The 24,911-nt window shown below is 39.1% G+C and overlaps 1 protein-coding gene and 2 long non-coding RNA genes across 7 annotated transcripts; 2 read left to right on the forward strand and 1 right to left on the reverse strand.

Annotated features, from left to right (window-relative positions):
- The first annotated feature begins 917 nt into the window (after positions 1-917).
- Positions 918-17,338, forward strand: LOC122985180. 4 transcript variants are annotated; one of them, XR_006404048.1, is made up of 4 exons: positions 4,479-4,519; positions 5,387-12,424; positions 15,054-15,791; positions 16,650-17,338. It is a non-coding gene; the product is annotated as an uncharacterized LOC122985180 (long non-coding RNA). The 4 variants fall into 4 exon arrangements; XR_006404050.1 differs by lacking the exons at positions 4,479-4,519; positions 16,650-17,338 and adding an exon at positions 918-953 and having other exon boundaries at positions 10,043-12,424; positions 15,054-15,947; XR_006404049.1 differs by lacking the exons at positions 4,479-4,519; positions 16,650-17,338 and adding an exon at positions 3,196-3,507 and having other exon boundaries at positions 10,043-12,424; positions 15,054-15,947.
- Positions 17,339-22,401: 5,063 nt separating this feature from the next.
- LOC122988731 lies at positions 22,402-24,539 on the reverse strand. The gene is made up of 2 exons (XR_006404872.1): positions 24,452-24,539; positions 22,402-22,868 (listed from the first exon to the last, which is right to left on the reverse strand). It is a non-coding gene; the product is annotated as an uncharacterized LOC122988731 (long non-coding RNA).
- LOC122988723 lies at positions 23,189-24,680 on the forward strand. 2 transcript variants are annotated; one of them, XM_044361288.1, is made up of 3 exons: positions 23,189-23,574; positions 23,666-24,075; positions 24,159-24,680. In XM_044361288.1, the coding sequence occupies exons 2-3, from the start codon at positions 23,902-23,904 to the stop codon at positions 24,678-24,680; spliced, it is 696 nt and encodes a 231-aa protein (XP_044217223.1). In that variant the 5' UTR covers positions 23,189-23,574; positions 23,666-23,901. The 2 variants fall into 2 exon arrangements, with proteins under 2 accessions (XP_044217223.1, XP_044217214.1); XM_044361279.1 differs by having other exon boundaries at positions 23,189-24,075.
- Positions 24,681-24,911: the final 231 nt, after the last annotated feature.

Consider the following 24,911-nt stretch of genomic DNA (forward strand, 5'->3'; position numbering starts at 1 on the left):
CAACTGCATCTGCACTGTGGTAAACACTGGCTCTGTATTTCTCCCAACTCCTCCGCAAATTCATCTTGGTTATTTTAGACAGACTGTGCATCGGAGAAATAATGCAACCAGGGGTCAAGTGAGGCTGCTGGCTACAAGATCCAGTCTTGTCCAATATTCACTAATGTCAAGATGACGAATAATGTGAAGTGTTGGATTAAAAAAAATGTTTTGTTTGAACTCTGGAACTAATTTTCTCCTCTCATTTCTGACATGATTGATTTTTGAATGAAGTGTCTGCCAGTAAGGTTATGTTTTCAGTCCTGTTTTTTTGCCGATGAGTTAGATATCTCAGAAAAACTTACTGAGTTTAATGGGATTTGGATAAATGTTGGCTATGGGCCAATAAGCAAGTGATAAATTATACATTTTGGTACAAATCCAAGATTTTTTTAAAGCGGACCTATTTTGATCATTTCAGCTCTAAATTTTTATTTTTGGACTCCACTAGAGTAGCTCTGCATGATTCAAAGTTCAAAAAACTCCTTATTTATCTTATACTGGCCCTTTATGCAGCCCCTCAATATACACAGTTTCCCTTACGCTCCGTTTTAGCTCCTGTCTCTTTAAGGCCCCCCTCCTGATGAGCCCACTCTGTTCTGATTGGCCAGATTTATGTATCAGAGTTGTGTAACTTTACCGTCATTGCAAACTAAACATTTCCTGCTTTACTGCTTCAAATGACAAACCAACAGACTTTTATAGTAAAGAATTTACAGGAAGTAAAAACATGTTCCTCACTGACTTAGCAGAGCTTCGTTAGCGGCGCTAAAAACCAGCCGAAACAACATTTGGAGGTATTTGTTCAGCGGATCAGTTAGAAATAATGCAGGGAGGGAGAGTACAAGCAGAAACAGCCACAGTGATGATGATGTTTTATGAAGAGCTGCAGACAACCAGCACACCTCCAACAGGTAAACTACTTATTTTACTTTGCTGTTCTGTGTAATGGCGTCGTGGCTTGGCATAACCACTATGGAGCAGAGCAGCAAACTCACACACAGTGCACGTAGCAGATGTCCATATAAAGAAATCTGTCATGAACTGATGTCAGCTCGGGCTGAAAGTAGAAAAAAATGTTGGAAACCGAGCGTTCAGAGCAGTCTGAAGCTGCTGCTTTCTGCTCACAGGGATTACTGCTACGTACGTTTACCTCGTTATTTTACAAGTCGGCCACTTTTAACATGAACATCCGACATTGTGACGTTATATATGTCTGAAAATAAGGGAAAGCATAATACGTCCCCTTTAAGGAGTTCTTAAAGGATATGACTGGTTTATTACAACTTTGTTCCTCATTTAATTGGTTTGGCCATCGGTAGTGATAAAGTTAATTGTGGGAAAGTCCTAAATCCAAAGGTTAGCCAAACTTATTTGACGTGGTCAGCATGGTTTTTAGAAAAACATGACCATGATCATCCCCTAACCCTAACCATTTAGTTGCTATTGTAGCCATGACAATGAAGGTCCCTTAAACTTCAGGAAGTACTAAGTTTCACCAAAACTATAATGTTTCCGTAAACCCAACAATCATGTTCCAACAGTGATTTGTAACGGTTTTGGAAGGCACAGACAAATTACATCCTCGTACTGAAAACTGCAGAGAGGACCGTCAAATCCAAAAACATCTGTCATTCTGGAGTGCATGAACCAACACCATAATTTGGAGGACTTGTTACAGACTGACTTATTGTTTGAACATTGATCTGCACTCATTTTCGTATTTGTGAGTTTTCCTGTGCAAAGGGATTACTGCCAACATTTCGGGTGCACTTGGTTATACCTCCAAATAAAGTGGTTTAAATAATCCGGATAAAATGTTGGCTTGTTTACAACCTGTCTGATCATCTGACTGCTAATGTTTTTATTTAAAAAATAAAAAAAAACACCCAAGATGTCATAAAACCAGAGTTATCTTTTGACACTGTGAGAAGGCAATCTACCTACAGTAGCTCATCTGTTTTTCTTTTCCTGATTTGCTCATAATGTGTCATAGCACTGAGTTATGTCAACTCTCTTAAACTCTCTCATGCTCCTGCCAATGTGCCTACACCCCATTAAAAGATACATTTTAAATAAAGCCTTTCCTCTTTCATGTAAAAATTTTGCCTCGTCCTATCTTGCTACCCAGGGCTTAGAAAATGTGTTTTTGTCCCTTCCAAACACTGATCCGGATTCTGGTAAACAGTGTGACAGTTGAGTGGTTTGAAAAAAGACTCACACCCTTGGATTCCAACACAAGCAATGTCTGACAACTGTCTGACTGTGTGTCCTGTTAAAAGCACAACCATATTTAGTTCCCTGTGTGACACGTGTGATATGACTGGCTACATTTTCCCTGGATTAAGCATAATTACAGGAGCGCTGCTGCCTCATTGGGAATGGCAGCTTCTTGATAAAACCCTGCCATCCCACAGATCACACCAGAAAATAAAGTGTTACTCATAGAAGCCATTTCCTGCCTTGTTATCTTAAAAAACTGGAACTCTTTAAATACGATTGAGGTTTTTTTTCAGAGGCTCAACACAGTTACTTGTGAATATTTCTTCTGAGAATAATAAAAAAGAAGCTGAGAGAAAATACAGGTAGGCAAGAAAAGGCCAAATTTATATTGTGGTATACCTCGAGTCCTGTACGTTCCCCCTGAGCACTGGTCTTCTCAATAATAATGATAATCAAAATAAGCCACTCACCTACAGCTGTGAAAGCCATTGTCAGAAGCCTCTCTTTTTCTCTGGGGAACTTCAGGTGAACAGTCTCTTTACTGCGAATAAATTAAACACCCGGAGCTGCTGTGATTAACAACTCATTATCCGTTAGATTAATTTTCAGCTGCTGAATATTTCAAAATGCTTGTGTGAGGCTTTCTTTAGAGGACCTATAGTGGAATTTAAATTCAGCATCATTATCACCCTGCCCGGATGATGTGTGAAAGCTGTCCAGAGGATGGTGAGAATAGAATACCTGCACATCGATCTTGGCATTTTCTGCCAAAGACTATAACTAATTAAAAACAAAGAACTAATTATATGCTGTAGATAGGCTATCCCTACCACCTCTGGTCTATATGCGCATACTGTTACAAATAATGCTTTTTGAGAAAAATTAAAAAAAAAAATCGTATTTACTTTTCCGGGAATGTTTTTAGGAACTTTGCCTGCATTTAGAACAGCAGTAGCTTAGGAATTTTGGTTCTTGAGACTCAAAGGATCCTTGCTCCTATAGTAATACTTCTAAAACCCAAATTATACTTTCTGCATGTCGCTGCAAGAGTGATGTAGACTTCATCATCTGCTCATGTCCATGAGGGTCCGAATAGACATCTGTGCGGCCATCTGGACTGTACAAGCCAACGAGTGGACGGACTGCACATGTGTGGAGCTTGTGCGCAGACACCCACGGAACTTCATGCTTGTCTGCCAGCTGCCATTGTGTTTGCATCGATTTTGGAGGATTGGAGCCATTTAGGTATTAATGGTCCTTGTATTACCATTATGAAGTTGACAGTGCTGAACATTACATCCTGTCCAAACACAAGCCTCATACACATTGGCATGCCGTTCTTTTTACAAGATTTGAGACTTTAACACTTGCCAAAGTCTGAAATGTTAACATTCTACACATGAAGGCGTTAACTAATTTAGGTTAATGCCTTCATGTTATCTGAAAGGTTCTATATGTAGGAATCAGAAACTCCTTCTCATTAGTGACATCTGTGGCTCTTAAATGAAGTGCAGTCAACATCCTGGTGCTCGCAGCACAAGACTATTGCAGGTGACGTCTTTTTCTTCACTTAAACATCTCATAATTGCATAAAAGATCTCTAATGTTGTGTTTTGCACCGTGTTTCAGCAAAGCATCTCTTAGTCTTAGTAAGTGTTACTCATATGATTGGCAGAGTGCTGATTGCAGTCATTTTTGGAGTTAATCCAAGCAGCAACTATCACAGCTTAAAGCTGAAACCAGTTTGGAATATTGTACCTTAAAGTACAATGCCACTGATGGCCATTAGATGCTGGCTCCAGAAAATACCTGGCTCCAATTGACTCCCATTCAAAAAGCATCAGCTTCTCTCTAGAAATACTAAGTCAGTAATGTTTTTTCAACAAGTCATGGTCTCAATCACTAATTTCTGTGGTCATTTTGGGAATTATTGCTCAATTAGTAGACTTATAGTAGGCTTTGATGTTTTTTGATGTCAGACTACTACATATAGACTACTATTGCAATATTTTGGTAAGTGTAATGTTACTTGATTACGACACATGCCCTGTTAAGCACAATTTAGCTGGAGTAGCTAATGTTAGCCTCAGTAAGCTAACGTTGTCTTCGGTCTGAGGTAGCAGATCATGTTTCCAGAGCATGAAATGCAACACCCTGCACTCCTTATTTGGAAGGTCCTGCCTCCAAACAGCAAAGATGGACATTGACCATAAACAGAAACTCTGGGCTTCAAACTGGCTCCAATGCAAACCAATAGGTGACGTTACACTTTGCTACGTCCATCTTTATATACAGTCTATAACTAAATAAAATGTTGATGATCCATTAAGCCAGGGTTTGCTTCTGTGCTGTGACAACAACTTCACTTACTTTTGAAAAGTCCTTGCTCGTATCAAATCAAGTTGACGTCCTGTGTGCTGGATGTTTCTGGTGGTCAAACTCTACTGTAGCACTGAAAACCATAATTAACAGTGTCTACAGCCCACATGGTGCAAATGATGGAAACACACCAAATTAAGTCCCCATCTCATGTGGCTCAACAAGAGATGCTCTCATGGCTCAGTGTGTCCAATGCTGATCCGTTTTTTGGATCCATCAGTAAAAGCATTAACACATCTTCTGTCACAATCTGGTAGAGATCTGCCTTCTCCCTGTGTGTTAAAACAGCAGCATGTCATTTGAAAATTTGTGATGGTAATTAGTTCCATCACAGATCTGCGTGGCACAGAGCAGATTGTCTGTAATTCTGACAACCAAGATGACCACCTGGTTGTTTTGATTTCAGCTGGTTCTTAATTACCTGCCACCACAACTGTTTCCGCTGAATGGTAGGGACTGGAGTGTAAAGCACCCGAGGGGCCGAACAATGGCACCTTAGACTACATTTCCCCAGCAACCTGCTTTTCTTAAAAAAAAACACCTTTTATGAATGGACAACAAATAAGTCTGTAAAAATGACTGCTCCAAGCTCAAATATATGGGTGGTTTTTTTATATAAAGAAAATTGTGTTTTTTAAAAAGTTTTTTACTCATCCAGGCTTACTGCTCTCCTTTTATATTAATTAATTACAACTAAATATTAAGTATAGACATATATCCTTAACCGTCAGGGTTTCTCCTGTAGGAAGGTGGTTGGGGAATGAGTCTGGTCAAGCTGGGGATGCGAGTCATCTGGTTTTCCCTTTTGTCACCTGCAGCTGCACCTGCATGCAGCTAAGTATTACACTACAGCTAAGAAGTACATGTTGCAGTGAGTGTGTTATGGTTGAATTAAAGCACAGGCATTTGTAGTGACGTGATAAGTGGATTTACACTGGTAGCCAGCTTGCTGTGTTCCCAGTTTTCTCAACTGTATAGGAATAACTTCTGTGCATCCTTGCCTATTTTTAGCCCAGAAATAGTGATGGATTTTTATAGAAAGACAATTGCTGTTTTTCACCCATCCAGACATGCTACTCTCATATTAATTAATTACAAGTGTAGATATATTCTTAACTTTTATGATAAATTTGCAAATTTACGAATAAAAAAAAAATCCTAAATATATTTAAGCTCAAAGCCTTGTCTCTGTCAGGTAATTATTATTTAGGACTATAGAAGGGTGGTGTGTTAAGTGGACTGAGCAGGTGGACCCAAATGCTGGAGACATCAGGCAGAGCAAGGTTAAAGATTAACTTATTTATTCTGGGTTTGTGAAGGCAAAAACAAAGCTGGAAGCGCAAAAGCAAAACTGAACAAACAATCCAACAAGACTGGACTGAAAACCAGGACTTAAATGCAAACTGAACTAATGAAACAACAAGGAACAGGTGGCAAGACGCAAGGGCAGGCTTAGAGCTGATTGGCTAGGGAGGACACAGGGAGCAAGGCAGGGCTAACAAGACTGAATGCAGAGCAGGTGTGGAGGGAAGATCAGGCTGGGAAAAACAAGAAAAAACACAAAAGGCAAAGCTGCTCTGGGCTGAAAACACATCAAAAACAGAACTTCATCCATAAGCCAAAGTCCACAACCATGCACAGTCCTCTTAATATCTAAACCGACATTCATTAAACTGTCTTGGAATTACATAAATATAACTTAGATAAGTGCACAAGTCACACTGAGAAAATACAGCAAATATAACTTTAGCACTACATGGAACCTTTACTAAAGACTACAGACATAAATTGCCTTTGACAAACAAGAACCAATAAATCTGTCAAGCAGAGTGCTCGGCATATTAAGACTGCATGTAACATAAATCAAACTAAAAGACAACCGTAGCTCTGAATAATATAACTAGTGTTATAGTTCACTTGAGCACTTAGTTTCAAAAAGAGTCAATGTAGAAAGCAACAGTTTCTCAAGTGGTCCTTAAATATAATCTGCAACCCTTCTTATCTGTCCTTCTACCCACACAGTCCAGTCTTAAACAAGCAGAAAAGCCTCAGGGCATCTGGCGGACTGGTGGAGGGACATAAAGCTAGACTGGGACAGAACAATAACATAGACAGCAATGACATATGGAGTGTGTGACGGAGCATGAGCAGAAGCCAGTGCAATCTATTGCTTACATGTATATAAGTTTAGTTCTATAACATTTTGTTCTATAACAGGTCTTCCAAAAAGCCAAAAAGGCATTCAAAACAAAAAACAGGAAGACTCAGTGATTGCTGTTACTGACTGCCAGCTCATGGCGGACACAAACTGGGCATACTCTGATTGCCACACACACACACACACACACAATAAAACAACATCAAGGTTTGAAGTTTCTGGCAGGCTGCAGGGGACAGATACAGTATTTTACCAACAGCATTCCAGGATTTCTTAAGAACTTCTATTTTTTAAAAAAAATCGAATTCTGCAGCTGTCCAACTTTTCCAATTCAGTATGATGATCACCAAAAAATATCTGGATTGAGACCTAGCTGGGAAAAAAAAGGTGAGAAAAGAGAAGCTGAGAGGTTTGAAAGAAAAGGAAATAACAGCAAGATAAGGGTGGTAATGGCAGGTGCCCAGCTTGGCAACCCCACTGTGTCCTAGCCTGAACCTCAGAGTCAGTTTGGCGTTGGTGTTTTTTTGTGAGAGTGCAGGGAGAGGGGCCACTATAGTGACACTAGAGTTGCCGGATATTAACAAACTACTACAGTAGCTACTACTACTGTGGAAAGAGGAAGATACACAGGCAATAAATAATTAATAAGAAATTATCCTTCCACATTTCTGTTTCATTACCTTCAAATTTATTATTCTGTTCCATTCAAACATCCAACATGCACAACGGCCATATGATCTAAATTAGATTCCATCTCAGTAAGAACTACAACTCGCAAGGGTCTTACACAACCCATTGTGAATTTCCTTTCAAGTCTTCACATTTATTCATATTACCCAAGACCAAGAAGGAATTGGTATAAATATCTCACTCTGCTTTAGAGACAATTACTAGTAGTACACTAGTAGTACCTTGTGTGCCATTCTCATCTCATGAAATGTAAGGTTCCTCAACATACTTTTTACTCAACATCCAGAAATGCAGAAATCAATCAACAAGCAAAAAAATAAAGAAACAAGCAGAGCACTACTGGTTGTAGTCTTGTTGTATGACTGACACATGGCCAGCACACGTGGTAAATGCTCACAGTGATGTGTTGTACAATGATACACTACATGGCCAAAAGTAAGTGGATACCCTAACATATAGTAGACATATGTGTGTAATGAAGCTATTACAGCCTCCACTTCACTGGAAAGGCCTTGATCTTGGAGGCTGGTTGCAGCAATTTTCTCCCATTTAGCCACAAGAGCATTAGTGGGGTCAGCTACTGATGTTGGTCAAGGCTGATGTAAGGCCAGGCTTACAATTACTATTTTTCTTATATCACAAACTCTTTACTTTGTACCCTGGTTCTTTGAGAAAATTTACAATGTGATAAGAAGTCAAGATCGTGATATGTAGCACAAGGTAGTGAAGGGCAAAAACGAAGGTCTACGGCACAGAGGAATAAGCAACACGTCCTTGTAATCAAACGAGCACATAGGTCGATTGTACCATGTACTCCAGAATGATCCATAGCAGTGTCTTCTAATACGCCGCCTTTATTGGTGCTTTCTAAAACCATTAAATATCACTGTTAAAAAATTATTATGTTTTATGGTGTAAAAAATGCTGTGATTAAGGTCTGTTTAGGTTTAGGAACAAAAAAGCACTTGGTTAACTTTAGGGAAAGATCATGGTTTGGGTTAAAATGATCACTTGAAATGTGGTGTGGGTTAAAGTCACTACTTCCACACAGTTAAGCAACCTTCGCTGTCATGGCAACAGTTAACACCATGACAATCATAGTTATGGTTTTTTAAAAAAAACTGTCTCAACTCAGAATTACCTGTGCAAAACTTATCTAAAACAGTTAAAAATCGCTATTGGATTAATTGATTGTTGGTTGGGCTCTGCACATGAGATTTATTGACAATAAGATAATATAGAGAGCAATATTCTTAAACAGCCCTTGACCAAAAGTACACAAAATTAACTAGGGGTGTCCACATACCTTTGGCCATATAGTGTACAGTACGATGTGTAGATAAGGATATTTACCATATCAAGCTCTTTTCCAGGGAAATCTTTCATGTCTTCATCAAATCAAGTTAAAATTTAAATCTATACTGTATTTATCAATTTAATTATTTATAAATAACATGGGATGCTAAAATGTTCTCCATGCTCCACCTTGATAACAGTGACAGCACTGCCTCCACTGCAATGAAAACTCAAAGGTCCCAGTGTCTTTAATGGTCTTTTGACCTTGGTGGTACATCTCGGAGGATTAAACACCTCCCAGCGGAGGTGGAGCACTGTTTTCACTTTAAATCTCTCCCCAGACCAAGCAGACACATTACTGATCACAGGGGGTTCCTTGCTTGCAGCCTCATTAAAGCCAGCGTCATTGTTCCGAGATCAAAAACAAAACGGTCTCCTGCGGATTGAAGTTAAAGCAAAACGCTTTTGTCACAAGACTTTTTGCAGCGTAATTCAGCAGAGTTAAAACACAGGCGTTAGCAAAACACTCCATAGGCCCGAGATGACCTTAAGGAAATAACACTTGTGTCAACATTTTTGAGGAGATGGACTTTATCTTATCAGATTGCTCCTACTGAGGACAATAAAAAGAAAAGATAAAGAGGAAAAAAGGAAACAGATACAATCACTGCTATTATTGATGGCACGCTCTCCTCTTGTTTTGTCAGCACTTTGTGGGAGGTTTATGGGATTCACACTCTGCTATAAGGTAGAGGACGTTTTACATCATCATAAAATAAACATTTTGGATCGAAAGTTGTTTTTTTTTCCTCTATCTACCTGATAAAACCCACTCTAATGACATCAAGAGTCAAGAATGTTTTTGAGTCAAGAATCAAAAACATAGGAGCTTATTATACTTTAGCTTATTGACAGAATAGTTGCTCTCACTACCATAAAGACATATTTCCTATATGCTGAATATTAAAGGGAACTCAACTGATTTTATACATACAAGTCTTTTGTGGAGTCAACTAGAAGACCTCGCTTGCTGTTGCCTCAAGTGATGTATACAAGTTGTATACTGTTTGCTTCTCTCTCAGTGCTCTCATTAACCTTATTTCCAGCAGCAGCAGGCAGCTGTTTTCAGCAAAAAAAAAAAAGAAAAACTGTGATAAATCCACTGTCAAGCAGCAGGCAGACAAAGTTTGCGACTAACTAAGAAAGTGGAGACGCCGTTCTTTAAATATCACTTGAACTATGCACTCTGTCTTTCAGACTTCTCCTCATCACCACCATGAGCTCCATGATACCCAGGGACACTCATCCAAAGGTTTCCATCAACCACCTGCTATTTCCACTCCACTACCACCAGCGTCTAGACTCCGAGGGAGATCCTGTCTTATCTCCTATCTTCATATGGGTTTATGCTTAAAAAGATTATTCACATCGATGGAATCTAATCTCCAAAACTCCTTCTGTCGCTAACATCAATAAATATTGTTGTACACTTCCAATTGATCTCTACTTATCGAACATGTGTGTGTGTGTGTGTGTGTGTGTGTGTATCTTGGAGGTGAATAATTCACTAAAGTGTTCTCTGTGTGTAAGTATCACACTACAGGTAGGTTTAACATTCTCAGTGCAAATAATCAAACCAGGTAAAAGAAAATCTCAGATCTCATACTGTATTTCTCTTATCTTTCAATAAATGCCTTTGAACACTCTTGCTCTAATATGTAGGATGACTTGGGTGATTCATAGATAATTCATGGGTAAAACAGCATGTCTTTAATTTCAAACTGAGAGACATAGAGAATACCTCATCCCAGGACCCTGAACTGACCTCTTTGCCAATTAGATATATGCTAGCAGGACACTACCCAAAACTTAAACACTGTGACAAAACAGAGGTTGAGCAGACCTCCTGAGAAACCATTTCTGATCAATAATTTGAATTATGGTCTGAACTAAAAGCATAAACTGACCCTAAGGCCACTTAGACCAGAGAAAGACTGAACAACCCCCCACCTTAAATGGGACACAGACTCTCTTATCTCACCAGATCAAACCCATAAACTCTAATTCCTGCAAATCTGAGCCAAACCTGAATTTCATCTAAATCAAATTTCTAATAATTATGGATGTTATGTAATGTTATTTGTCATGTAAATACAAGAAGAATGGTATAACTTTCATAGTTGTGTGACTATCTACTAAGGAGATATTAAACTTTGATTTTATTAACTTTTTACTACATGAAACAATACTGCCCTCTAATGACAAGAGTTAAATTCCCCTATTTTAAGAGTTGATGAATGTTTGGTAACCATGTATTTGTATTTTAAAATTACCAAGTGTTTAAGTTTTTATCTATTAACCACATAGACAATCATATTTTAGTAATTGAATTAGATAAGTAGTTGTATTGAATGTAGTGAATTTTCTAAAGTAATAGGAATGCAAAGATATAATGTTTGAAGAGTTTCAGGTTGAAGTTTTCTTGTATTATTAAACAATAGTCATATTGAATGTTTTATCTTATGAAGTAAGAGTTGTGTTGAATTTACATTTGAATATGTTTCTGAAGGTTTAATCTAATCACAAGTGTTCATTTTAATCTTATATGGATAAGCACATTAGATAGGAAGGCACTTTGAATGCTTGAAGCTACAGAAGTAATGAAATAACAATGTTGAACGTACATTTGATTCTGAATATTGTGTTAACCTCACAGAATTGCTCCTTTAACTGTTATTCACTCTATTACAGCAGAATCATTATTAATCAGAAAATATAATGAAATAATAATAAATAATAATAAATTCCTTTATTTCAGAATTGTGGATTTCGGACAACGGATTGTCTGAACTGGGACATATTCTTGGACTCACCTGGATCTTGAGCATGGAGCTTGATCAAACGGGGTAGTGAGCCTGCTGCTTAGCCTTGGGCTTGGCTTGGCTGCACCCGGTCTCCGGCCATGTTGCCACAGGTAACAACTGTGAACTTTGTTTGTACTTTCAGGTGACACAGTTTGGTCTACCACGTACATATTGCACTGAGCAAGCAAGATGGGGACCAAAGAGGACTTTTATAATTATGGATGAGGAGGTCGAAGACGTAAGAGATCGCTGAACTTTATGTAATACTGGACTTGATGGGAGAGATCAAAGAACTGCAAAAACTGCAAAATGTTGAAAAGGATAAAAGGACTGCCCTCTTGAAGTGCTGAGTGTCAGACTTGGAACAATACTCACATGAATGACATTATAATCAGCAGTCTGGATAACGAGCCCCGGTCATATGCAAGGGCTGCAATGTCGGCGCAGGGAGAGCCCACCAAATCTGATCTGGACTCCCTCAAGAAAGGTGATCACCTTCTTCAACAGCAAGGGAATATCAATGGATAACAACGAAATTGAGGCATTTCACCCTCTCTGTCGAAAAAACAAAAGTGAGAGACCAACCATAATAATTTGTTTTGTGAGCAGGCAACAAAAACAAGCACAGCTCAGGCAGGGGAAAAAACTGAAAGGAAGCAACGTGTAAACTGTTCATAAAACTGAATGGATCACCAGAGGAGACTAAAATACTTGTCATCAAGGAGATTGCTGAGCTGGACAAGTGATGGCAGCTCCTGGCAGAACAGCAACCAAGGTAATGATACTGTCTCTTGAACATGAACTCAGGTCAGCTTGCAAAGAGCATAGAATGTAACTGACACTAAATACAACATGACAAGTTTTGACATTCATCTCCATCTGGAGATAGGTAATGAACAACAAACAACATGGATTATGGAATATGAAAAACTGGGTTTGAAAACTTTTGAATACACCAAACACAAATTAAAAGATATGGAGAATGATATCGATCCTGAAAATAATTTCTTCAACAATCTCAACAATTGCTGTTACTACACAGATGATCAGTTCAACATAATTGTTAAGTCAGATCATAAAATGTCAATTATTCACTTTAACATCAGTCTTTAGGTCTATATGCAAACTTTCAAAACATCAAAGAAGTCAATTTGATAAACCATTAAATAGCTATATCTGAGACTTGGCTCAGCTCTGAGAAAAGTGTGGATTTTGAGTTGAATAGATACAAATTGACATCTATGAATAGGAAGAACAAAAAAGGACAGGGTGTGGCACTTTATGTGGACAAAAGCTTCAATTATAAGGTAATGGAAAGTATGAAAACAACGACTGCTGAATGATGTGCTTAAATGTATCACCATAGAAATCTGTTTGGAAAAAAATATATATATAATTGTTAGCTGTGTATAGAGCGCTCCTGGATCTAACATATTTAAGGATAGTATAGAGGGAATGTTTGCTGAATGTTTGCTTCTGTAAGCTGTCTGTCTATGACAGTAATTACGAGGAGGATAAGAATGAATATGGAAATGAATTTCTGGGTGTGATATTAGACCACAATATCTGCTAGAAACCTCATATAAGATATGTGCAAGCAAAGTTGGCAAGGAGTGTTGCAGCTCTGGGAAAAACAAGGCACATTCTGGATCATAAAGCATTGTACACTCTGCATTGTTCACTTGACTTACTGTGTTGAGGTGTTGGGTAACACATAAAAGAGCAACTTATACTCATTATGCATACTACAAAAAAGAGCCATAAGGATGGTTAAATATGTAGCATATCATGAACACACAAACAAGCCGTTTTTAAAGTCATATGCTTTGAAGTTCATGGATCTGGTAGAATTTAAGATGACACAAATAATGTATAAAGCAAAAACAATTTACTTCCGGGTAACATACAAAAAATGAGAGGGGAGTTATAAGTTTAACTTCAAAAAACGTTGTGTTCATACCACGCTGAAGAGTATGTATATTTAAATTTGCGAGATACATTTGTGTAGTGGTTTGGATACAGAACTCAAGCAAAGTCCAAATATAAATCAATTCAAGACGATGTACAAAAAAATAATTTTTAAAGCGGTATAGTGATGACGAAGGGTCGGTAGGATGAACGTTGAGGTAAAGTAATATCTGATTGACACTGGGTGTATGTTTGCATTTTACATAATAGCATTGGGGTAGTTGTTTGTGAGTTGTATATATGATAAATATTGAGTTATGGGAAGAAGTAGGACCATATAAGTGTATACTTCTTCCTACTCCTTTTCAGACATGTAATATTCATGTTGTTTATTTATGTTTATGAGAATTTTTTAGTTTCTTATGTGTTCAAAACAAACAAACAAAAACACAAAGATCTAAGGAAAAACAGACATGGACAAGAATGCAATGAGTTATTGCACTCTAGTGTGCTCTCTGGCCGTAGAAATTAGTCTGTCTGTTTTTACTGTCGTAATAATACTCGTGTCCTTCTAAGGCTTGAGAACAATTTTGTGTTTCTGCTCACTGACTTGAAGCACTGTCCTGCAATTGCTGAGTCAAAGCTTTTCTTTCAGAAAGAAGGACCAGAAACCATAAGACGCAGTCACAGACAAAGTGGGCTTGATTCACTGGGATTGATCGAAAATCCTATCAACCCCTGCTGATACACTGTGGTCATTTTGTGGTGTCAATAAAAAAAAACTTCCTTATTGCCAGAATTGGGATTGAAGTCTTGGGTGGAGACCTGATTCACAGAGGCTGGCAGGTGGGAAGTGGCAGCAGTGGTTTGGCTGAAAAATGAAAAGACATTTTATGTCAATATTATATAATTATAAGTCACACTCTGAGTACAGGATTTTTAAGGCCGCATAACTGGCTCCTTACACTCATTTTAAGAAGTCTGTATACACTTTTTAGTTTTGAAACCATTTTCCAAACTGTATCGAAGCTCATACAGTCCTAGTTAGTGCTTTAGCTGGCACTGGTGGAGAATAGATATCACATGGTCAAGACTTCTCTGGATTATATCATGTATAATGGAATGATCAGTCAATGGGTACTGTTGATCATTAAAGAGTGATTTGACAGACTATCATCTATTTGTGTACAAAATGTAAACATGCCATGCTTGGTGCACCACTTCAATGTGCACACTCCCTCTAAATATACTGGAATATTGAGATCTATAGCTAAAATTGCATGTTTGATAGGAATTGGCTGAGTTCCTGTTGGGAAAACATGCATAAAATGTTGGGTGATGATGTTGGAGGGCAGCACATGTAGATGTTTAAACTCTGTGTCCATTGTGACAGCTCATTGAAACCACTGTTTGAGATGAACCATGGCACTCCCAACACATGAGAGCCTCAGTGTTTACATTGTGAGGCTAAATGTTTGCTCTCTGTTCCATTTCAGCTGGCCGTGTGATTGAAGCCTGAAGCATAACAAGCAGAGGGGATAATTGTCCATGCAGGGAGAAGTTGGGTTTCAAATCCACCATCTCCAAGGGTGTCCACTGAGCACAGCCAAAATACAGACTGCCTGTAGTAATGATGAACAAAACAACAACAAGCTGCAACAACCGTATAAGCAAAAAGACAAAGCAGCTTTATTTATATAGCACCTTTCAAACACAGAGGCAATTTAAAGTGCATTACACTTAAATAATCTGTGACACTTTAGTAAAAACACATGGCTATATTGTTACTCTTCACAGAGTTGAAGTTGTAATGTAATTACTTTTACCAGTAGCACAATATTAACAATAACCCAGTTACTGACTTGGTGAAAACAGAGTCCCACAAAATGTCAACAGAATGATGCTACACTGTATCCTTAATAGATATGATAATATACATGTGCAACAGTATCTACACTGTTACACAGTTTTTGTTCTTCAGGCTTTTCAGGGTAAAGAGGTGAAAGATCCTTGACTAGTCGACCATCTAATCTCAATCTGATTGAGCATACATTCCACTTGCTGAAGACTAGACTAAAGGCGGAGAGAGCCCACGACAAGCAAGAGCTGAAGGTGGCTGCAGTGAAGGCCTGGGAGAACATCACTAGGGAAGATACAAAGCATCTGCTGATGTCTATGGGTCCAAGTCTTCAGGCAGTCATTGACTGCAAAGTATTTTCCACAAAATATTAAATGTGAGGATTTTCTTTGCCTTCAAGTGTATCTGTCCAATTACTTTGGAACCCCTTAACGTTGCACACCTTGAATTAAAAGGGCTATATCTCCCCCACTGTTCTTTCCAACTTGATGTAAACCTACTCAAATTAAAGCTGAGCAACTTGGCACTTTAATATAGTTACCATTATTTTATTTAAATTGAGTGTGATGACTCACAGAGTTTGAAGAACAGAAAATGTGTAACTATCAAAGTAATTACTGTATAGGAATATCATAATAAAGTGTTCAAGTCAAAATTACATGCCCACAGCAGCAGCATCCATAAGCAATTTGCCATAGCACCTGATCCTGATCATGTCCAGTTGTAGATAAGGGTAGGAATGTCTCAACCACTCCTAAATAGGCTGGAATCAGTAACAATACGAGGTCCTGACACACCAAGCTGACCGCATAAAACTAGCACAGACACAGACTGACACTTTGCATCGCATTACGTTTTTAAGTTGCACTTGAGCTGAATGACAAAGACTGCAACAAATGCCCAGTTGACTGATAAAGTGTATGCATGCTCTGCACCTGTGTGAGAGAAAATATCAAGTCAGCAGTCTGTTTTTCTAATCTTAAAAAAAAAAAAAAAATCACAGACAGGCAAACAAAACAAACTAGCCAACCATTTTCTGACAGTCTGTAAAAACTGACTTGTCATATGCTTTGAATATGAATTGAGAGTACATCTGATAAAGACTTGTGTTTGGAAAGTTTTTGTTTGTGTTATAGGGGAAAGACAATGCAGAAGCAAAAACTAAGGAGAAATGTAAGCAACTTTAATGTACTTTGTTTCTATTTCTTCTCACTCACTCCTCTTTGACCTGTAGGGCTATCTGTGGAAGGTCAAACTTCATCAATAGAAAATCCAAGGAAAAAGATGCTCCAGTCCTTGTTTGATCGATAGGTCATCTCTGGGAATTCAAAGACAAATAATAAATAAAAAAGAATCTCATGCATTACATACAAACATACAAATTAGTATTGACAAACTGGCCAGTGTGATTTCACCAGAATTTGTTGAAACAGACAACATATTTATGTTCATATTATACTGTGCCAATACAATCTTCAATATCTTTGCAAGTGTTGTGAGTAATGAGAGCATGAGTTTATTATGGATGCAAAAAGTCAAGCTGGCAGACTCTTGAGATACTGACATTTTACAGCCTGGGGCAGCACACGGAGACAGTGTGTGGAAATCAATACAAGTCATTACCATTACTCTAATGATGCAGTGAGTTGGTGTTTTAATATCCACAACTGCGATAATGCATGTGTTATCTCATCTGTAGTATACAACTTGCGAGGACCATGTGAGCGTATTAGAAAAAATAAAACATACAATATGCTATATGTATGCTATATGATTTAGTATGCCATTCATTTTTGCCACAACAATAATCTAAATATGCCTAGAGATCTATTTAATAGTATTTATTATGTTTTATGAAATTTCTTGAAAAGAAAATGTTGAAACTGGAGCAGGATTTTTTTTCATTCTAATCCCTTGCTGGTAGGAAAAAAGACTTTTGATAAAATGCAAATATAAAATTGTATTTCTTTCAAAGTACAAACTGCAGCTGTGTTGAGGAGTTAATATGACAGCAGGAAAAATTGTACGTCCATTGGGGGGGTTCAGAGAGATTACCTCTTCCCAAATATTAACTGAGGGACATTTTACACACCAAATTCTGCTTCTCACAATTGCACAGCTTCCTCTCGCAAAGAAGCAATGTCATCTTGATACAGTAAGCACTCCCGATCCCACGCCACATGGCTGATGATTTCCAGCACTGAGCACAAGGCATGTTCTCCGTGTTCAAGCAGGAAAGAAAAATGGCAGCATTCTTGTTACATCTGCTTTACAGGCAAACTAAAGAAGTTAGTTAGATGAAGAGTCCGTCTCCCCAATGGGATGAACTCTATTCACTCAGCACTGGCTCTTTATAGAAACCCCTAGGACAACCACAGGTTCACTGATTAAGATAACCCCTTTAAATTGACCTTCAGTGTGTTTCAAAAGTCAGAGGAAAGGCAAGGACAGAGTTTAAAGCATGGCATTTCTCATTAGCAGACACAAAAGATGCATCAAGAACAGAGACAGGACAGCCAGTCATGGCCCATAGGACCATCCCGCTCTTCCAAATGGACCCAGAAAGGGCATCCTTCCACTTGAAACCCCTGTGCTGAAAAAGGCCACAGTGATTACCATTTCATATTTTAGCCATCAGCAAGGCTTTTGCAGATAAGCAGTAGGGATCAGATTTGGCCAGGTCACATCTTGAGGCGGAATTCAATCAAATCTCAGTAGTAAACATCTTGGTACAACCCTACAGTTGGATATTAGCATTTGTATTGTGCAGCTCTGTTGTTGACCAAAGCTGCCCTGCCTTATCTGTCAACACAGGCTTGTCAGGTCTGCACCTCGCAGTGAGTGGCTGCTGGTGCTTCCCATTCAGGGCTGCAGCGCTGGGAGCGCACACTGGGCTGGTTGGGAGCTCCAATCTCAGAGCAAAAGGAAGAACAGCATCCGCTTCACTCTTCAATGGCAGCACTCACACAAACACACAGATTCACCTTCAACTGCTGCCAGAAACACAAAGAAACACATTTTCCCTCCAAGCTAGTCAACCCCAGCACTAAGCGTACATTTCTACAGCCAATGGCTACAGTAAGAGGAGTTTAAGCTCCAACATAGTCCTGTACAGTGTTTGGTTGTTCCTTGGTTTAATTTCTACTTAAATAGGCTTTTTGTTATGTAATATAAACTTTTCTGAACTCCTTATTGCTGTAAGTAAGTAATCTTTTTCTTCCTCTTCTAATCATTATTCATAATAGTAGTCGAGCAGTGTCTGACATTTTAAAATCCTAAATATAGGCACTTATTAAAAAAAAGCACATACAATTTTTCTTGTGCATGAAAAGTGATATTTACACTGACCCTTATTCAAATTAAATAACTGATGTAAACCTGAAAACAGTTAATAACATGTTTCAAGGAGTTAAAGTAACAGGCTGTCTCTATAAGTCCTGGTAGCTCATAAAAGTTACATGGTCAAGAATTGGGAAGTTGTTGACCACTACGATCAGCTTTTTTTTTACCTGGTTGATTCATGAGGGAGTCAGAACAAGTGCAACTGATGATGTCACCTGTCGAACAAGCTAAACCTTTTTACGTTACACTGCTGGGAGCCTTTTGAGACTTTCTGTCTGGATCCATTGCCTCGGAAATCCAGCTGCAGTTCTAACACTTCTTATAAATTGGTGCAAGCAGCTGGTGCAGGAGCCCATCTGAAAGGAGTTTTATATCGGCCGTAAAATACAAAGCTTGCTGCCTTGTATTTTTTGTGCATTTTTTTATTGTGTTTTGTTTATTTACACTGAATACAAAAGGGTCTCAGGCGTGATTGGTTTAATCCCATCATGCTACTGCTCCTCACAGAAAATGAATGGGAGGCGGAGTGTTTTGTGTCTATGTAGTAAATGCTGCCTCTGAGCAATCTCACCACAATAATAAGTGAAAACAACTAATTTCATTTCATCTAATGTGTGTCTTGTGGGTGATTATGAAAATTACAGTTTCATTAGAAAAGCTTATAGTACATTCAAGTACATTTCGGGGCTTGTTTGCCTGAATGACAGGTGTCTCACATGGATGTATTACAGAAAAAAGACTTGGATATGGTGTGGTGAACCACAAAATACCAAGACAAGATCATTGACAACATTATTGACCTGCTAAAGCAGTAACCTCACTTCCATGGTTTCTGTATTGAGGGTTACCACAATGAGAAAGCTCATAAATACTGAGTACGGGTAAATCAATTATCTTCGGGGCAATTCAAACCCAAATACGGCAAGAAATCTCATCCAACTAGAAACTCATGCCAAGAAAATGTACCAACTGTTAAAATAATAGATAATTTCAAATGAAACAGTGAGAACATTTGTGAGAACTGTGTCTCTTAGATCTGATTAAAACTCTCTAATAGAATCTTTGGAGAGTAAATCTTACAGCATTTGCTATGACACATAAAGATAGATATTTCAGAGTAAACTTTCTCTGAAGTTGTTGTTTCAGTTTCTGTCCACTGAAGGGCAATTTCATAAAGCATGCTGCAAGTCATGATTCGGTTTGAGAGTACCTGAAATGTCAACAGAACCCGTGTAATGTCAGTACAAATCAGATTCAGCATAACCTTGAGTGATAGCAGTATAAAACAACCCATTGAGCAGGTACGGCTGAATAGGTAATAGCCGCATACAACCTGGCATCTGGGGTTTCTGATTGAAAGCAACGTCCACAGATGATCTGATATGGTTTATGATACTAGTGTGAATGAAAATCTGCTTCTCTGAATTTTTTTTTCCAATCAAAAGCCAAACATAAAACCTGCAGAAGAAATTAAGAAAAAAATCTAGAGACTGAATGCAAAAAACCACCATTTCAGCTCAGAGAGACTGCATAGTAGTTCAAACTGCATACTTTGCTCAGTTTTACCTTAATGGGTTTTATAAAACCTCAAATACCGTACAGCTAATTAATTATCTGTATTATTAAATCAAAGTGTTCAAAGTCAGGCCAGGAAAATACACACACACACACCATTTAAAAAAACAATAGCACATTGTTACTGTTCAAGGACCTCCCTCTGTGCACTGCTGCACACTTTGCCGAAATTATAGGAAGAATGATTACAAATTATAGTAATCAACGTTCTTAATTAATAGTCAGATCCTCCTCAATCACTTAGAAGCCAAATGAACACAACAGAAACTTGAGGGCTCCCAGACTGCAGTTGAATGAGGATGATAGCAGCTCCCCAATGTATGAGTCATGGCAGGTAATTCCACTGGGCCATTGTTTGTTTGACAGCAGCATGCTCCCTCCAACTGCTCCTCTGATAATGGTGTTTATGTACTTTGGCTCCACAAGGCAAGGCAAAATGGCCATACTAACAATAGATGCAGTGGACAGAGGTAGCCAGAAAAATGGCGCTGATTCAACCCCTGAGAATCAGCGATATTCACCTCAATGTTAATCCCACAAACTATAACTTACTTATCTTAATTATGAGCTACCTGAAGAAGACAGCTTGACTACATCATTATTTGTAAGGACACGCAGCCATGTATACACCTTTTGCCCAGTAAGTAAGGTTTTGTATGATGTAGATAAAGTAAGTTTCCATGGTAATACATGCCCGTTTTTTCCTATTCATGAATAGTACGCTGGCATATTTGTAGCAAAATTTGTGTACAACTTATCCTTGAGAATCTAGTCTATATTTGCAATAAATACTTTTGAAAGTTTATTCAAATCATTTTGAAAAACAGATCACTATGTTTTCTAATTACTGAGACTATAAAATGAGAGCATCAGTCATCTCAGCAATTGATCCAAAACGATATTTGTTTATGTTCAAGTAACAAAGCCCTTTAACTGCCTGTGACTCTTATCTGTCAGGACCAAAGGAGGAAGTCAGACGACGTTATTATATAGCCATAAAGTCTGCATAGGGAGGAGGTCCATGTGGATGGATGGGTCAACAAAACATCGTCCACCGTCCTTAAATGACAAAATCCAGACAATACATGGGAGCGTTTTCTATTTTGATGCCCCTATCGGCAGTAACAGGCTGGACAAGATCATTTATCTGTACCTTCAAAAATCATTACAAATCAAAATTAATTATGCTTTATGTCCTGTTAGGTCCGGTTAGGTTTAGGCACAAAAACCTGCTGGTTAGAGCTAGAGAAAGATCATAGTATGGGTTAAAATAAGCTGTAGTTTGGGTTAAAGGAACTACTTCCTTAAGGTTAGGCGACCTTCATCGCCATGGCTATAATAATGACCATGTGGTTAAGGTTAGGGGACAATCGTAGTAAGTTTTTAAAAAACTGTCCCATACAAACAGTGGTCTCTCTTGGCCAAGTCTTCACTTTTCTTGACCCACTTGATCTCGTCCTCATGCGGACTTTGTCAGTATATATTGATCTCATTTGATTTCCCCCTTTTCTCCAGCCATAATTACTACAGCTGCTAAATGGCATCTGTCACTTTAACGTAAATATACGTCCTTCTGGGCTACGGATGATTACAACCTATTGTGTCGTTTTTCTTGGGAGGACAGTCTCGTACTTTACAGTAACATGAGAGACCACTGTTAGTTTCCTACTGACAGCCAAGGTTGATTTGTTTTTAACATGATCGCAGTCCTTCCCTAACCATAACAAAGTTATTATTGTAGCCATGACGATGCACATCCCCTAAACTTAACAAAGTAGTCATTTTAACTGAAATCATGATATTTTCCTAACTTTAACAAAGTAGTTTTTTTTTTTAACAAACCTTAACCATAGCAGTGCAAGATCAGAAAAAAAGTCAATGTTGGCCTGTCAATTCTGGACATGGACCAACAATGTATTTTGTTGTTAAATTGGAGGATATAACGTCTTTTCTTATTTAAAAAAAAAAAAAAAAAAAAAAAAAAAGATATTTTGCCAATAACAGAAAAGGACCACAATGGTCCATGTCTTTTTATTTGTGAGATAAGGAAAAACTAGATGGGAAACCTGAAACATGAGTACAAAGTTTAATTAACTTCCATCCCCACTATATTATCCGTGTTTCAGAACAAAATTTGATCAATTTCTAGGGCAATGACATTGACAGGTTTTTAATAACTATGAGCACAAAGCACAAAGATATTTGATTGACAGAGAGCAGTCTGATATGTTTTAAACCTACTTCAGGGCAAATAATTCATCTTTGGGCTCAGTGTTATGGGTTTGTGATATTAAAGTGAGCACAAAAGCATTTTGTGGTACAAAAATATGACTTTCTGCACAGGGACACTGATAACACTAAATTGTACTGGCTCCTTCCAAACATAAACATTTTGGGTCACAAATCAGGGGTTAAATGGTGATGTAACAAAACGGTCAGTTTGTCATGGTTCTGTCCCAGTCTGGCTCTATGTTCTATGGTTGCCATTATCCAGCAGTCCACCAGATGCCCTCAGACTTTTTCCCTGTTTGTTGGACTGAGTGGGAGATCAACAGATAAGATAAGTTCAATACAATGAGCAACAATATTTCAAGTGGTCCTTTAATATAATCTGTAGCCTTTGTCCAGACATAGTTCATATACATGTGATCCATTGGAAGAGCTAATAGAGTGTAATATGTTATACTTTTGGCTTCACCTGGTTAAGAATGAGAATGTTTGTTTCTCTTTGCTCTCTGTGTCCTTCTTGCATTCATGTACTCCTCTTCAGCCTGCTTTTCCCTTCACACCTGCCCTGCATTCAGTCTTGTTAGCCCTGCCCTGCTCCCTGTGTCTTCTCCAGCCAATAAACTCCCAGCCTGCCCTTGTGTCTTGCTACTTTTTTTTTCATTGGTTCAGTTTGTATTTAAGTCCTTGGTTTCAGTTTAGTATTGTTGCATCCTGTGTTCTGTTCTGCTGTGCCTTGTTCTCTCTGCTCTGTTTGTTCTGCATTGTTTAGTTCAGTTCAGTTTTTCTTTGCCTGCACTCAAGATAAAATAAAGAAGTTATTCTTCAGTTCATACTGCCTGCATCCTGCATTTGGGTCCATCTCCTGCTACTGTTACTGACAAAAGGATCCAACTACAGGTGGATCCCGCAAACAAACCTCATGAGGTGACTTTTAAACCGTTTTGCTTTCGTTATGACTTCAACTACACCTCCAGTAGTGAGGACAGAGAGGCAGTTTTATCATCGGCACGGCAGTAAGTTTATTCAAGGCCTTGGTTAAAGAATTTGCTATCCAGATGGGTAGAGGACTTTTTGAACACTGGTGTATATCTGCCTGCTTCCCAGACAGCTAACCTGCAGCATGTCAGTAACCAACATGTTAGCCACCACATGATTGCCATCCAGCCTGCAAGCCTGTTAGCTCCCAGAAGCCAAGCTATCCTGCTTCCCCTGAGCCTGTCACTTCAACCTCCTCTGCACTTCAGCTTCCACCCGAGTTGGCTAGCCTCCTGCCTGAACATGCCCCTCCAAGTCCAGCCCCAGTCCCCCTGGACACTTTCAACAGTATTAACTGGCTAGACATGGACCCAGCAGACATGCTGAAGGAGGTAAAAGACGTTTTGTATGCTATGGAGCGATTCTCTGCCTACCGCTGTGAGACCTCCAAAATTAAGCAGAGGAATGCAGCTTTTTCTCAGATACTCTGCACTTGTTCATCCAAGCTGTGGCTGCTGGAACTTCTGCCTAATCTGAAGGTGATTGTGAACACCTCCTGTTTAGACTACAACTGTTACCCTTCCTGTATGTCCTGAACCTGATCTGCCATGCCCTTTGCCAGGATCCCCTGCAGCCCCACCTCCAGTCTGCAGCATTCCCTGTGGTCCTGCTTCCTGCATCCCCTGTCCCTGCTGAGCTGCAGCACTCTCCGTCCCTGTTGAACTGCAACATTCCCCTGTCCCTGCTGAGCTGCAACAGTCTCCTCTTCCTGTTGAGCTGCAGCGATCTCCTGTCCCTGCTGAGTTGCTATAGTCCCCTGTTCCTGAGCTGCAACAATCTCCTATACCTGAGTTGCAGCAGTCTCCTGTGGTTGTGCTTCAACAGCCTTCTGTTTCTCTGGCCACTCCAGCTCACCTGCCAGACTCTGAGCCACTGGCCACATCTGCCAGCCGCATCCACTGACCTCCTCCCAGACCTTCAGCAGTCAGCCATCTCCGCAGACCTCCTCCCAGACCTTCAACAACTGGCCATCTCCACCGACCTCCTTCAGCATCGGCTGCCTCTGCTGATGTACCCAGCCTTTGTTGCCGACCTCCAGAGCAGCCCTGTACGTCTGGTCGCCCCTTCACCTGGTCAAGAATGAGAATGTTTGTTTAATGACCAGATTATTTTTGTGGTTGCATTTGGCCTGCTGACATTTTAGGCTTTCATGAGCCTACTTATAGTGTTTTCTGGGTTTTTAGTTTCTCTTTGCTCTGTGTTTCCCTCCTGTGTTCATGTACTCCTCCTCAACCTGCTTTTCTCTTCACACCTGCCCTGCATTGAGTCTTGTTAGCCCTGCCCTGCTCCCTGTGTCTTCCTCAACCAATCATCT

The sequence above is a fragment of the Thunnus albacares genome, chromosome 1, assembly GCF_914725855.1.
Source record: "Thunnus albacares chromosome 1, fThuAlb1.1, whole genome shotgun sequence".
NCBI lineage: Eukaryota > Metazoa > Chordata > Actinopteri > Scombriformes > Scombridae > Thunnus > Thunnus albacares.

What these genes read in the sequence shown, in the direction of transcription:
- LOC122988723 (XM_044361279.1), top strand. Translation starts at nt 23,902, where the DNA reads ATGGACCCAGCAGACATGCTGAAGGAGGTAAAAGACGTTTTGTATGCT. An exon ending in AACTTCTGCCTAATCTGAAG is followed by an intron (nt 24,076 to 24,158) that starts GTGATTGTGAAC and finishes GCCCTTTGCCAG; the next exon opens with GATCCCCTGCAGCCCCACCT.